At 42.6% G+C, this 13300-nt stretch overlaps 1 protein-coding gene across 1 annotated transcript in view; it reads right to left on the bottom strand.

Annotated features, from left to right (window-relative positions):
- Positions 1–11428, bottom strand: part of LOC104622932 (myosin heavy chain, skeletal muscle, adult) — a gene marked incomplete at its 3' end in the record, with an annotated part of 16761 nt that extends 5333 nt beyond the window's left edge. Inside the window, exons 1-21 of the mRNA XM_010289860.1 lie at positions 11222–11428; positions 10991–11134; positions 10742–10898; positions 10164–10191; positions 9954–10065; positions 9768–9860; positions 9579–9642; positions 9390–9488; positions 9185–9288; positions 8960–9098; positions 7874–7992; positions 7627–7776; positions 6911–7081; positions 4744–4932; positions 4466–4586; positions 4287–4357; positions 2678–2765; positions 2466–2583; positions 2087–2210; positions 1491–1627; positions 1145–1400 (exon numbers count right to left, since the gene is read on the bottom strand). Coding sequence (XP_010288162.1) covers positions 1145–1400; positions 1491–1627; positions 2087–2210; positions 2466–2583; positions 2678–2765; positions 4287–4357; positions 4466–4586; positions 4744–4932; positions 6911–7081; positions 7627–7776; positions 7874–7992; positions 8960–9098; positions 9185–9288; positions 9390–9488; positions 9579–9642; positions 9768–9860; positions 9954–10065; positions 10164–10191; positions 10742–10898; positions 10991–11134; positions 11222–11428 — 2691 coding nt within the window. The remainder of the gene's footprint in view (positions 1–1144; positions 1401–1490; positions 1628–2086; positions 2211–2465; positions 2584–2677; positions 2766–4286; positions 4358–4465; positions 4587–4743; positions 4933–6910; positions 7082–7626; positions 7777–7873; positions 7993–8959; positions 9099–9184; positions 9289–9389; positions 9489–9578; positions 9643–9767; positions 9861–9953; positions 10066–10163; positions 10192–10741; positions 10899–10990; positions 11135–11221) is intronic.
- Positions 11429–13300: the final 1872 nt, after the last annotated feature.

Here is a 13300-nt window from a genome sequence, read left to right on the forward strand (position 1 = left end):
CCTTCTCTCTAAATTGGAGAGAGATGGATTTGATAGGTGGGCTGTTGCGTGGATGAGGAATTGATTGGATGGTCACATGCAGAGAGTAGAGGTCAATGGGTCAATGTCCAGATGGAGACTGGTGACGAGCGGTGTCCCTCAGGGGTATATATTGGGTCCAGTACTCTTTAAAATCTTCATCAATGACACAGACAGTGGGATCGAGTGCACTCTCAGCAGGTTCACAGAATCACAGAATAGAATCATAGAATCATTAAGTTTGGGAAGGACCTCTAAGATCATCAAGTCCAACCATTAATCCAGCGCCACCATGTTCACTAAACCATGTCCCAAAGAGCCATGTCTACACGTTTTTTGAACACTTCCACTGATGGTTGACTCCACCACTTCCCTATGCAGCCTCTTCCAGTGCTTGACCACTCTCTCAGTAAAGACATTTTTCCTCATCTCCAATCTAAACCTCCCCTGGTGCAACTTGAGGCCATTTCCTCTCATTCTGTCACTAGTTACTTGGGAGCCAACTATGTCCTGGGCTGCACCCAAAGCAGTGTGGCCAGCAGGGCGAGGGAGGGGATTCTGCCCCTCTGCCCCGCCCTGGTGAGGCCCCCCTGCAGTGCTGTGTCCAGCTCTGGAGCCCTCGGCACAGGAAAGACATGGACCTGTTGGAGCAGATCCAGAGGAGAGCCACAGAAAGGGTCCGAGGTATCTAACACCTCTATGAGGACTAAGAGAGTCAGGGTTGTTCAGCCTGGAGAAGACAAGGCTCCGGGAAGACCTTATTGCAGCCTTCCAGTACTTAGAGGGGGCTTACAAGAAAGACGGGGACAGACTTTTTAGGAGGGCCTGTTGCGGTAGGACAAGGGGTATTGATTTTAAACTAAAGGAGGACAGACTTAGACTAGATATAAGGAAGAAATTTTTGACAATGAGTGTGGTGAAACAGTGGCACAGGTTGTCCAAGGCGGTGGTAGATGCCCCATCCCTGGAAACATTCCAGATCAGGTTGGACGGTGCTCTGAGCAACCTGATCTAGTGGAAGATGTCCCTGCTCATTGCAGGTGGGTTGGACTAGATGATTTTCAAAGTTCCTTTCCAACCCAAACTGTTCTATGATTCTGTGATGAGGCACACTGGTATTACTCACAGCCTGCACTTGGAGCTGCAGGTCGTTTTTCTCCTGCACCAATTTCACCATTTTCTCCTCCAGCTCCTTCCTCTTTGCCTCAGATTTTGCAAGCTCTTCCTTGATTTTCTCAAACTCTTGTTTCATGTTGGCCATCTCCTTCTCAGATTCTGCACTCTTCAGCAAGGGCTTAATCTTGAAGAACAGCTTCATCCAGGGCCAGTGCTTGACATTCATGAATGCACGAATGTTGTACTGGATGCAGAAAATGGATTCTCTGAAAGGTAAGTCAAATTAATATTAAGCATTTAGACCATGATGACACAGTAAGCCAAATACAGCGAACCTAATTTGAAGAAATGTCTACCTCCTCTCCACCATTCTCTGGTACTCCACTCTCATCAGGAAGCCCCTGCACCTGGCCTGTGTGCGTGTGATCAGCTGTGCCAGCTTCTCATCCCTCATCTCTTCCAAGAGGCCTATCAGCCCGGCTTTGAAGAACACCTTAGGTAAGAACATGAAAATAAGTGCATTGTATGTGCTTGTTGTTCCATGTAGCCTGGTACCATGTCCCCCATGGCAGATAATATGGCAAGTTAAGAGAAAGAGCAAAAGCACAAAGAATGTATGTAGTGATAGAGCCTCTTTTATATCTCCAAGCTTCCAGCTACCGGCAGTTGAGGAACTATAATATCCAGATATTTTGCCTTTGTTTTTATTAACCCTTGATCCTTCTATTCTACAATTTTTTTCTTAAAGTAGGATCCCTTAATTAACCCTTAATTAAATCATCCTATGGCAATGAATTTCAGTTTTTTTCAAGTGTTGAGTCAGTAAGTACTTAGTTGATTTCTTTTAAATACAATATTTGATGATTTCACCTACTATTTGGATAATCTAAGTATCTTTCTCAAGACATGCAAACCAAAAACACATAGTACTTGAAACAAACAGTTCTTGTACCTTGGTGTGACCAAATTTGTACTGAGTGTGGTCTATATCTATTGATCCAAGAAGTTTCTCACAAGCCTTCTTGCTGTCAATGAATTGTCCCTCTGGGATAGCGCTTGCATTTAATACTTTGTATCTGGAGGAGAAAATGGAAGGGCTTGCATTGGACTCGATGTACCAACCTAAATGATTCTATGATTCTATGAATGTAAAGAGGTCTGGTTTTGAGACCAGTTGTCTGGTACACTGCAAGAGTCTAAGAACTGTTGAGAACGTAACAGTGCTGCTAAACATAAACTGTAGAGAAGGCTTTAGTTATCAGAGGTGAAACTTAAATTTCACAAGCTGCTCAAGATGGACGAAATTAACCAGTAAGTGGAAGAAGTCTGACCTCTGTTTAAAATCTGCATACAGGACTCTGTTGGGAAATCCTTTCCTGCAAATTCTGATCCCTTCCAGCACGCCGTTACATCGCAGCTGGTGAAGCACCAGTTCATGCTCCATGGCACCTAGCGATTCAGAGCACAAATATATGCTGCATTCTGTAATACTGAGGGGAGGAGCTGAACCATACTGAAAATCTTTTGTATGTGACTCTCTTACCAGGTGTTTTTGTTTCATTTGGGATGATGCAACGTACAAAATGGGGGTGAGTGCTTCGCAAATTGGTCATCAGCTTGTTTAAATTCTCCTGGAAGAGTCATTAACAAAAATTCATATTAGCAAGTGTAATTTCCACTATAAACATCAAGGCTTCTGAAATGAGATAACGAGATATCAGACAAAAATCAGCTTGCAGAATCCTGAACTGCAGCCACCCTGCACCAGTTTTTCTGACATTCTACAGATCTTTGCTGTTACTAACTTAATGTAGAGTTTTCTGCAGGATCAATCTGTAGGAAATATTATACTCTTAAACATACAATTTTAATACATTTCACTGACTCTAGTGGAATTCCTTAATTCGAAATTATATCCATCTTCCATTGGATGTACCCAGATGATAAACTGGTACCTCTATGAGGCAGTTTGAAGCATATTACAGTAGGCATTCAAGATGGGTCTTAAGGAGCGTACTACATAGAACCTTCCTGTTTTCTCCACTGAAACGAAAAGGAACAAAAACGACGAGCTGAGTTTCATCTGTCTAGTTTACATGTTTATCTGGTAAAGTAAGATGAGATAAATCCCAGCCTTGTTTTACAATTAATATCTGTATATTTATTTATAAATAATTATTGCCTATATTTAGTGGAGGGAAGCAGGTGCCCCCAGAGAACATCTCAGAGTATGTAAATTAAGCAGCCAAAGCATTAAGGTGTCTAAACATTAACATGTCTAAAGAAAAGGGATAGTGGAAGAAAGTTTGAAAACATAACAGAAATGCAACCCAAATGCAGCAAATAAAATTTCTCCTATAACATTATCTCTTAAAGTCTTGTGACCTTTGAAATAGGCTTATTGCATTATTTTTGAATGATACATGTTGGCAATAATTTCCCACTTGCAAGGCCAAGGCACTATAGTTAGGATTATTTTTCTTGGGGCTTATACACACATGCCCATGTTCCGTTTCAGAGCACTGGCTAGAGGCTGTCAGGTGATCAAGAATCATGACAGCAGATCTGTAGAAGAATTTAGGCTATATCAAGAAGGATGAATATGGTAATAAATAACCTCAGGAGAGAGACTAGGCATTTCACCTGGCAGAAGTGTATGCAGCAGCCAGTCAGCAAGACTTGGTTACAACAAAGAATAGTCAAGTATCTGACATCTTAGAAATCCATAACCCAAGGAATGGTGGTATTTCAACTATAAGAGACTGATCCCTAGATCATGGAGAAAAACTAGAGATACAAATGGAGCAAAGAAGTCATCCTCCAGACCAGCGGGCAGAATGTTGTTAAAGGGCAATAAAAGGTTATGAAGCCAAAAGTGGGCTTCTAAAGGAAATCTGGTATGTTTTAAGAATATTTTAGAAGTTTTCTGTATGACATTCTTCCCTCTGGAAAGATCATCCTGGGACATGTGGACAAAAAGAAAAGCTGTGCAGTCAGTGGAATGGAGTATAAGCAGATTACAGTGCATTTATTCGTAGCAAAATAAGGCCCAAGAACTTCAGGGACTTTTAACACAACTAAGCCAAAAAAAGACTAGCCATTTTAAATGGCTTACTCTTCATCTTAGGAAGAAATAGTGAACTCTACTGTACCCGGAAAAGAGCTGAGACAGTCTGGAAGGAAGAACCCTTCTTCTTGCCACCTTTCTTGCCAGCACTAGCCTCTGCAAAATTGAAAATAAATAAAACAGGTTTTTGATTTTTGCTTTTGCCATTTATGATTCCTTTTTGTAAGCTGTACATCAGTGAAATATGGGATTCACAGAACCAACCTGCTTCTGCTCCACCATAGTTGGCAAAGAGTAAGGCCAATGTTTTCAGTGATGATTTCTGGTACAACCCGATGACAGTTTCATTCAGGGGGTCTTTGTTCTTCTCAAGCCAGCCAGTGATGTTGTAGTCCACTGTACCAGCATAGTGCACCAAAGAGAAGTGAGCCTCAGCTTTCCCTTTGGCAGGCTTTGGGTTCTGGAAGTTACTGGGTTTTGCGGTACAACCCGATGACAGTTTCATTCAGGGGGTCTTTGTTCTTCTCAAGCCAGCCAGTGATGTTGTAGTCCACTGTACCAGCATAGTGTATCAGGGAGAAGTGGGCCTCAACTTTCCCTTTCGTAGGCTTGGGCTTCTGAAAGTTACTGGACTTGCCCAGATGCTGGTCATAGAGCTTGTTCTTGAAAGAGGTGTCAGTTGCCTTGGGGAACATGCACTCCTCTTCCAGGATGGAGAAGATACCCATGGGCTGGAAGAAATGCACAAGAGAGACAGATTGTAGTTTAGTTTTCAGAGCAATAACGACCTTCACCTAGGCAAACTAGTCAAACACAGACTGAGATAGATACACATCAGAAAAGATCATTATTCAATCACATTTTCTGCTAGAAAGTGAGATTAAACATATCTACTCTGCTCTGGTGAGACCCCTTGCAGTGTTGCGTCCAGCTCTGGAGCCCTTGGCACAGGAGAGACATGGACCTGCTGGATCGGGGCCAGAGGAGGCCCCAGCAATGCTCCGAGGGCTGGAACAGCTAGGCTGGGCGGACAGAGCTCTGCTGGGAGGACAGACTGGGAGAGCTGGGGGCGTTCAGCCTGGAGCAGAGAAGGGTCCGGGGCGACCTTATTGCAGCCTGCCAGTACTTAAAGGGGGCCTATAAGACAGACAGGGACAGACTTTTTAGCAGGGCCTGTAGTGATAGGACAAGGGGTGATGGTTTTAAACTGAAAGGGCAGATTTAGACTAGATATAAGGAAGAAATTTTTGACAATGTTGTGGGTGGTGGAACCCTGGCCTAGGTTGCCCAGAGAGGTGGTAGATGCCCCATCCCTGGAAACATTCCAGGTCAGGTTGGACAGGGCTCTGAGCAACCTGATCTAGTTGAAGATGTCCCTACTCATTGCAGGGCGTTGGGCTAGATGACCTTAAAGATCCCTTCCAACACAAATATTCTATGATTCTATGTTATTGATACTTAGATTTTTTAACACCAAATGAATCATAAATTGGAATTCATTTAGTTTGTGTTGGGAACATGCTTTATGAAATCAGAGCACTACTTTCTTATCAAGAGGGACTCAAAGCACACACAGATGTCATAGAAAAATTGAACATGAGCCAAAAGTACACCCTTCTGGCAAAGGCAGCCAACTCATCCTGTGCTGCATTAAGAGTGTTGCCAGCAGTGCAAGGGAGGTGAACCTTCCCCTCTGTTTAGCTCTGCTGAGAAACACTGGAGTGCTGTGTCCAGTTCTTTGCTACCCAGTATAAGAGAAACATGGACGTAGTAGAGTAAGCCCAGTGACTGGCCACAAAGATATTTAAATGACTGGAACACCTGACATGCAAGGAGAAGCTGAGAGAGATGGGACTATTTAGTCTGGAAAAGGCTCTGGGGAATTTTATCAATGTTTGCAAATACTTAATGGGAAGGAATAAAGAAGACAGAGCTAGAGGCTTCTCAGTCGTTTCCAGTGACAGGACAAGATGGAACAACCATGAATCGAAATACATGAAATTCCATTTAAACAGAAGAAAAAAGCTTCTTTACTGGGAGGGTGCTCAAAAATTGGAACAGGTTGCCCAGAGTATCTGTGGAGTCTCCACCCTTGGAGATATTAAAAATCCAACTGTACATGGTCAGGAGCAACCTGCTGTAGCTGACTCTGCCTTGCCCAAGAGGGTTGGACTAAGTGATCTCTGGAGCTGCCTTCAAACCTCAGCAGTTCTGTGATTTTGTGTTTCTAACTACTTATCATCCTGCCAGCCACTGAACTTCTCATCTCATGTGCAGTGTGACTGCCTTCTCACTATCAGTCAAAGGATGCACGAGCAAGTGTGACTCTGTGCTGACGTATGTCCATCTTTTATGTTAATTTTACAAAGATATAGTTATTCTGCTGCACAAGCACAAGTCTGTTGGAGCTGAAAGGTTAGGGGGGACATGCTGATCTGGAAACTGACTCCACCTGTTTTGGAAGAACACTCTTATTGGAGTTTAATAATCTTTTGGCACTTGAAAAGAGATCAGTAAGACTTGCTACCACAAAGCTGTGTGAGATCTCCTTCATGTCTCACTTGACAGAAAAAAATAACCTACAAGGCAAAGTATTTTGAATAACAAAAGTGGAATATTTGGACATGAACATAGGAGATCCCTTTGAAAAATGAGACCAAGTAATTATAGAATTTCCACACACTTAATACATTTGAACAGGAAGGATACCTTCTCAATGAGCTCAATGCAGGCAGCCAGGTCCATCCCAAAGTCAATGAATGTCCATTCAATTCCTTCCTTCTTGTATTCCTCCTGCTCTAGCACGAACATGTGGTGGTTGAAGAACTGTTGCAGTTTCTCATTGGTGAAGTTGATGCACAGCTGCTCAAAGCTGTTAAACTGGAAATAAAATAAGAAAGACCCATATTTGCAAGATGCGGCAATAATTGCAAAACATCATCCTTTAAAAATAAGGTACGCAGTTATCTTGGCTTCATTGTCAAATCTGTGCATTTCTTCAGTCTGCTTTATGTCTACATAACAAAACAGAAAAATGCATCAAATTAATTGTTCAAAAGGAATTTTTTTTCATTGATAAAAATGTGATGATAAAATATAACTCCTGTATAATCTGAGGCTCAATTACAGGGAGAAAAAAAACCCAAATTTAAGCCTATCATGATATACATGGTTTTATACTGTCTTGTCCTTGATCATGTAAACCAAGGAATTTTTCTGACTGGGACATTCTGTACTTTTGAGTTTGCACATCTTGAAATAAGGCAAGTCCTTTGAAAGGTAATTTTTTACTTTGTGACAAAAAAGGCAAATAGGTGGAAATAATTATGTGATGCTATTACATCATCTTTTAAAATATGTCTCAGAGTGAACATAACATCCAGTTGTCACTTCTGAATAACTCTTACCAAATCTTTGTTACTTACATCAAAGATCTCGAAGCCAGCAATGTCCAAGACACCAATGAAGTACTGTCTGGGCTGCTTGGTATCCAGCTGTTGGTTGATGCGAACAACCATCCACAAGAACATCCTCTCATAGACAGCCTTTGCCAGAGCACCTACAGCATTGTGCACCTATAAAAAATAAATGTCTGGAGTTACCATACAGAGCAGAGGAGAATCAAAAGGATCTTAATTCAAACATGGTTCAAGGTTACCACATGTTTCTTACCTGCTGTGCAGTTTGACCCTTGGTCACATACTCATTTCCAACCTTGACTCGGGGGTAGCACAGTGCCTTGAGCATGTCAGCTGAGTTCAGACCCATAAGGTAGGCAGCCTTGTCAGCAACTAAAAAGACAGAGGAAAAAGGAAGAATTTAGTGTCACATAGACTTTGAGTCCTGGAGTATTCTCTGAAGGCTGCAGGGTTCAGATTTCTGTTCTTTAAAACCTTTTGGTAGACTCTCACAGAGGGAATCCTGGTAACACCAAAGTCATCATTATGCATATTGAGCTTTTCTAAAATAATTCATGTTTGAAAATCTTCACTGAAGCATGTAGAAAGTAACGATGTTTTCAAAAATCCACTGTCACAAAATTGAAAGCTGCAGCTTGCCAGTCTGAGTATTTTGAGTACATGTGTAGCTCAGGAGTTGCAGTGACAACAGTCAGGTCTTGAGCTACATGCAGGTCATCAAAACCACACAATATTTATGGTGGAACACAGAGGGGTCTAGAGTCTACAACCCTTTATGAGCTTTGGCTTCTGATGTTCAGTAAAACTCACTGGGTTTCATCCTTTTACCTATGGTACTTCTCATCTTCTGCCTAGTCCTTTAGCAAGAAGAGCCATTGCTCAGAGAGCTGGAGACATGGGTTGTAGGTCCTGCACCAACAAAGGAGAGGAATCAAATACATCTCTCACACCAGACTTCCCTGAGTGTCTGACAGGTGAGTGTGAATGGGAACATGGTCCCCCACCCTGCTACAGCTGAACCACTTGGCTGTTTCACAATTGCAAGCCATACTCCAACAAAGGAGTGACTAACAACGTTACAGGAAGGACATCCATCGCTCCTGACTTCCAGGATGTGTATAAAGGACAGTTTAAACTATTAATCGTTCATAGCAATTAATGCTAAGATACAAAAGCCCTGAGATCAGGGAACGTGACATACTGAGAATAGGACAAGGGACAGTTTTTTTCTTGCTTAATGTTTTCCCTTGGGATCCTAAAGTCCAACAAAGAACAACTTTTGCTCTCTTCCACATCCATAGTGGCTTACAGAGGGGTTAATTATTGAATTTGATAATACCTTCTGTGCCATCCGGCTCTGCCTGCTCCTCTCTTGGTTTCTGCTTGAACTTCAAGTTCCCATAGTGCATGACAGCCCCTGTCAGCTTGTAGATGGCTGTCTTCTCATCAGCAGTGAAGCCCAGGATGTCAATGGCACTCTGGTAAGACAATCAACAAAGTCAAATATTTGCATGTTATGTGATGTATGACCTGTGACTGTTGACCTGTTTTGTAAGTTACTTACATCTGTTGCCATCAGCTCCTCCTTGTCATCAATGCTGGGAACAGTGATCTCGCCTTGACTCACAAAAGGGTAGTCATATGGATTGGTGGTGATGAGGAGCATTTCTGAAAACGAATGGGTTCATGGGTTAACTATCATTGTTTTTGTAATATAGTTAAATGTTGCTCAGTGATCTTCCTCCAGTAAGCTCAGCGATGCCTCCTACCAATTAGTTCTGGCTTCTTGTTGGAGGTGACCTGATAAAATATGTGGTAGCTTCTTTCTGCCTTGAGCTGGAAAGTGACTCTGGACTTCTCCAGCAGATCTGGCAAGGAAGGTAGAAGAGTCAGGCATAGGAATGCACATGGAGGTGGGAATTTACGAAGGAAGAGATGGGGCCAGGGGAGTCTCTTACAAGTTTCAATGTCAGCAGAAGCCAGTTTGCCTGTGGCTCCAAAGTGGATTCTGATGAATTTGCCCTGTTAAGGAGAAGCAGCAGCATTTCAGCCTAGATGCATTTCATTGCCATCTCCTTATGTGAGAATACCACTAGCCCATCACTACTGTTATATGAGGAGGGATTTTGTCCAAAGCAACAACTTACAAAGCGTGAGGAGTTGTCGTTCCTCACGGTCTTGGCGTTTCCAAAGGCCTCCAGCAGTGGGTTGGCGCTGATGATTTGATCCTCAAGCGTTCCCTGCAGGATGATAATTATTGCTGGTTATCCTTTCCAAAAATCATGTCAGGGACAGAGGAAAGTGTTGACTCAAGCCAGCATCTATTGATTTACCTGCATTTTGCCAGACTGTTCCTCCTTCTTCTTCTCCCCACTGGCTGCAATTGTTGCAAAGTACTGGATGACACGCTTTGTGTTCACAGTCTTCCCTGCACCGGATTCTCCACTGTCAAAGCAAAGAGAGAAGCAGAGAGCGTGTGGTCAGGCAGGAGGGCCCCTGGTACCTGGCAGTCGGGCAGGGACCCGGGCAGGGAGTGTACATACGTGATCAGGATCGACTGGTTCTCGCGATCTGTGAAAGAGGCAGAACAAAAGATAGTGTTAGCAGTTGTCCTGAATAACACTAAGCTGAATGAGAAGTAAAGCTGTAAATGTAAGTTGGAGCTTCTTCAGAAAGAAGATTCCCTTCCTGATCCTAAGTGGTAAGTATAAGCCCAAATGAATGTATAGAGCTGTCAGAGGCATATGATCCTGAGATAAGCTGTGCATCCACTTGCCCTTCACACAGTTCTCATCAAGTAATCTAATCAAACTGCCTACCTGTGTTCAAAATAGTGGATTATATGGAATAAAAAGTTTTTACTTCCTAAGAGTGAAAAAAGCAGCACACTGAGTCAAGTACTATTTCTGCAGTGGGAGAGTGTAGGATTTCGTACAATAAAGTGCAAATAATTCCCAGTGCTGAGTCCATGCATGCTTCTGGGTCAGTTTCACTTGAAATTAATTCCTGCATAACTCAATCAAGTTCTCAGTCATGGTGTTTTTAGCTGGCTTGTCACATGCTCCAGTGAGATCAGTGGGCCTTTTGGTTTAGATAGCTGTGAGGGAGGTCAAGCACTCACCAGTCAGCATGAACTGATAGGCGTTGTCAGAGATGGAGAAGATGTGTGGAGGGGCCTCCTGGCGCTTCTTGCCTCGGTAGGCCAACACCACCTCCGGGTTGTACACCGGCAGCCACTTGTAGGGGTTGACAGTGACGCAGAAGAGACCCGAGTAGGTCTGCGAGGAAGGGAGACAGCACGCTGGCTTCCACTTAGCCTGGCAGAGCAGGTCTTCCCAGCTGCCCAAAGGAAGATGCTGCTGGTACTTACATAGATCATCCAGGCTGCATAACGCTCTTTGAGGTTGTACAGCACAGCGGGTTCGTGGAGGTGGGTCATCATGGCCATGTCCTCGATTTTATCGTACTTGGGAGGGTTCATGGAGAAGATCTGGTCTTCCTTCACGGTCAGGGTCTGCCAGGGAAATGAAGGATCCATGTATGTCAGCTAAAAGCTCAGAGTGGGAATCAATGGTGTCCTTCAGCCTGGTTTTTTGCTCACCTCTCCAGCTTCAGTCTTGACAGTGACCTTCCCTGATTCCTTGCTCTGGATTGTCCCTTTCACAAAGGATTCTTTAGGATGAGCCACAAAGACAGATGACTTTGCATCGAAAGGCTTGTTCTGGGCTGCAATTCTTTCCTTTTCTGACTTTCGGAGATAGGGAGCTGCCTCTCCAAAAACAGCCATCTCAGAGTCTGCAGAGGCCATGTCTGCACTTTACTTAAAGTACGTCCCCAGAAGACTCTAATGGGGAGCAACAATATGGCACTGATTATTTACATGTATTCTGTAAGGTAAAAAATTTTATATCATCCTGTACCTTGGTTTCTCTTCATACTCAGAGTATTTGGAACATCTCACATGACCTAACTAGAGACTTAATTTTTAGGTCAACCTAGAACATAAGAGGTTTTTCATTGATGTAGTCTAGATCTTCAAATATTTAGGAGAGCAACTTTTAATCACCTTCCAGAGCTGTGGGTTTGGTGCTTTAAGAATACTCTATCTAAAAGATAAGAGAGACATCACTATTAGGAATGGAAATATAGTTAGGACATTTTGTTAGAAGGGTGAACAGTGAAGCAACATTTCTTAAAAAAACTATTAGTTTAGGCAACATACTGTCTTAGAAAATGTTGAACCTGTGGGACATTTACCTATTAAATATAATGGTAACAGAAAGGCAGTGGAAAATTAATGAATTTTACTAATGAAGTTCTCAACTGAAACAAAAGGAAAGCCTTTATGACCATTTAATATTCTGCCATAATTTAATTTGTTGTATGCATTTGTCATTCTTCAGTACAATATTTAAATAATTTCAGCTCCAAAGTTCTGACTTGGGTGAAATAAAGTTCAAGCATTGAAATTGGAATTGCCAAGCCTGCATTAAGATCTCAAATAAATACTTACTGAAAAAAATCTAGGAACAGGTCAGTTCTCAAAATTAAAATATTAAAAAAAAAAAGTATTTCTTCAGATGCTTTATTAAACATGTAGGTAGCTATATTTAGCCAACTGCACTTGAAAATTCTCTATCTGCATTACTAAAATTTACTCCTTCTTTACTCATTAGGTAATATTTTTTGTCTGGAATAAGAAAATGGGTATCTAAGAGAGCTCTGGCATTTTACAAAGGTGGTTAGAAGGTCTGTATGCTCAGATGATTTACTAAGCCATACATTCTCAGGGAGAATGCAGAATTTTGCACTTTTTCCTGCTGTGCTTATCTTGGCCCAGTTCTACTGCTGCCATAGCAAAGATGGGAAGCCAGCAAGCCAGCATCCCTGTTAGGTCAGTTAAGCAGAAATGAAGAATTTCCCCACGGGGATTTTCTGGTCTGCCATCAGTGGTCAGAGACTTCAAACGCAGACACTTGAAAACCTTGGGCACCCCACCGTCTTCTACTGTAACCACACTATGTTTGAATCTAGCATGAAACAGTGACCCTTCCAGAAACCCCACCCAAAAGGATCTTCCTCTGCCCTGTAGCAATTAATAAATCAGGTTCTTACCTCTCGTGACACCAGATGGGTGGCTTGCAGGCTGGCAGCTGGTCAGTACTGTAAAACAGAAATGGCAACTCCCTACTTGTTGCACAGAAATCCAGAGTGAAAATGTGTAGGTGCCTTGAAAGCAGCTTTTAAGCCTGAGCTGATAAATTGACTCCCCTCCTGGAAATGAGCACTGGAGGCAGCAGGAATGATGCGGCACATAGGGGCACCATCCCCTTCCTGCAAGCCTGCGGACCGCGTACACTTACCTTGAAGCTTTCCGTGGAGACAGGGCAGACTTGTCGCAGGGGCGTTTTATAAGATCTAGTCTGCAGATGCTACAGATGCCTACTCTTTCTTCGGCCAAAAAATTTTTGGCAAACCTTCTTTGGTAAAGCATTGTCTGGCAAACTGAACTAAGGGCATAATTGTCATTTGACATGACTAGATATAATTAGAAAATTTTGATGTCTTACTGACTATATGAATACATCTCCTATAAACAATCTGACAAGGGTGTTAAGGAGGGAATCTGGACTAGTTAAGGCACTTAGAGAACTTGGATGCAGGACTTATGGATTCTATT

Source organism: Phaethon lepturus, unplaced genomic scaffold (genome assembly GCF_000687285.1).
Source record: "Phaethon lepturus isolate BGI_N335 unplaced genomic scaffold, ASM68728v1 scaffold3396, whole genome shotgun sequence".
NCBI classification, from domain to species: domain Eukaryota; kingdom Metazoa; phylum Chordata; class Aves; order Phaethontiformes; family Phaethontidae; genus Phaethon; species Phaethon lepturus.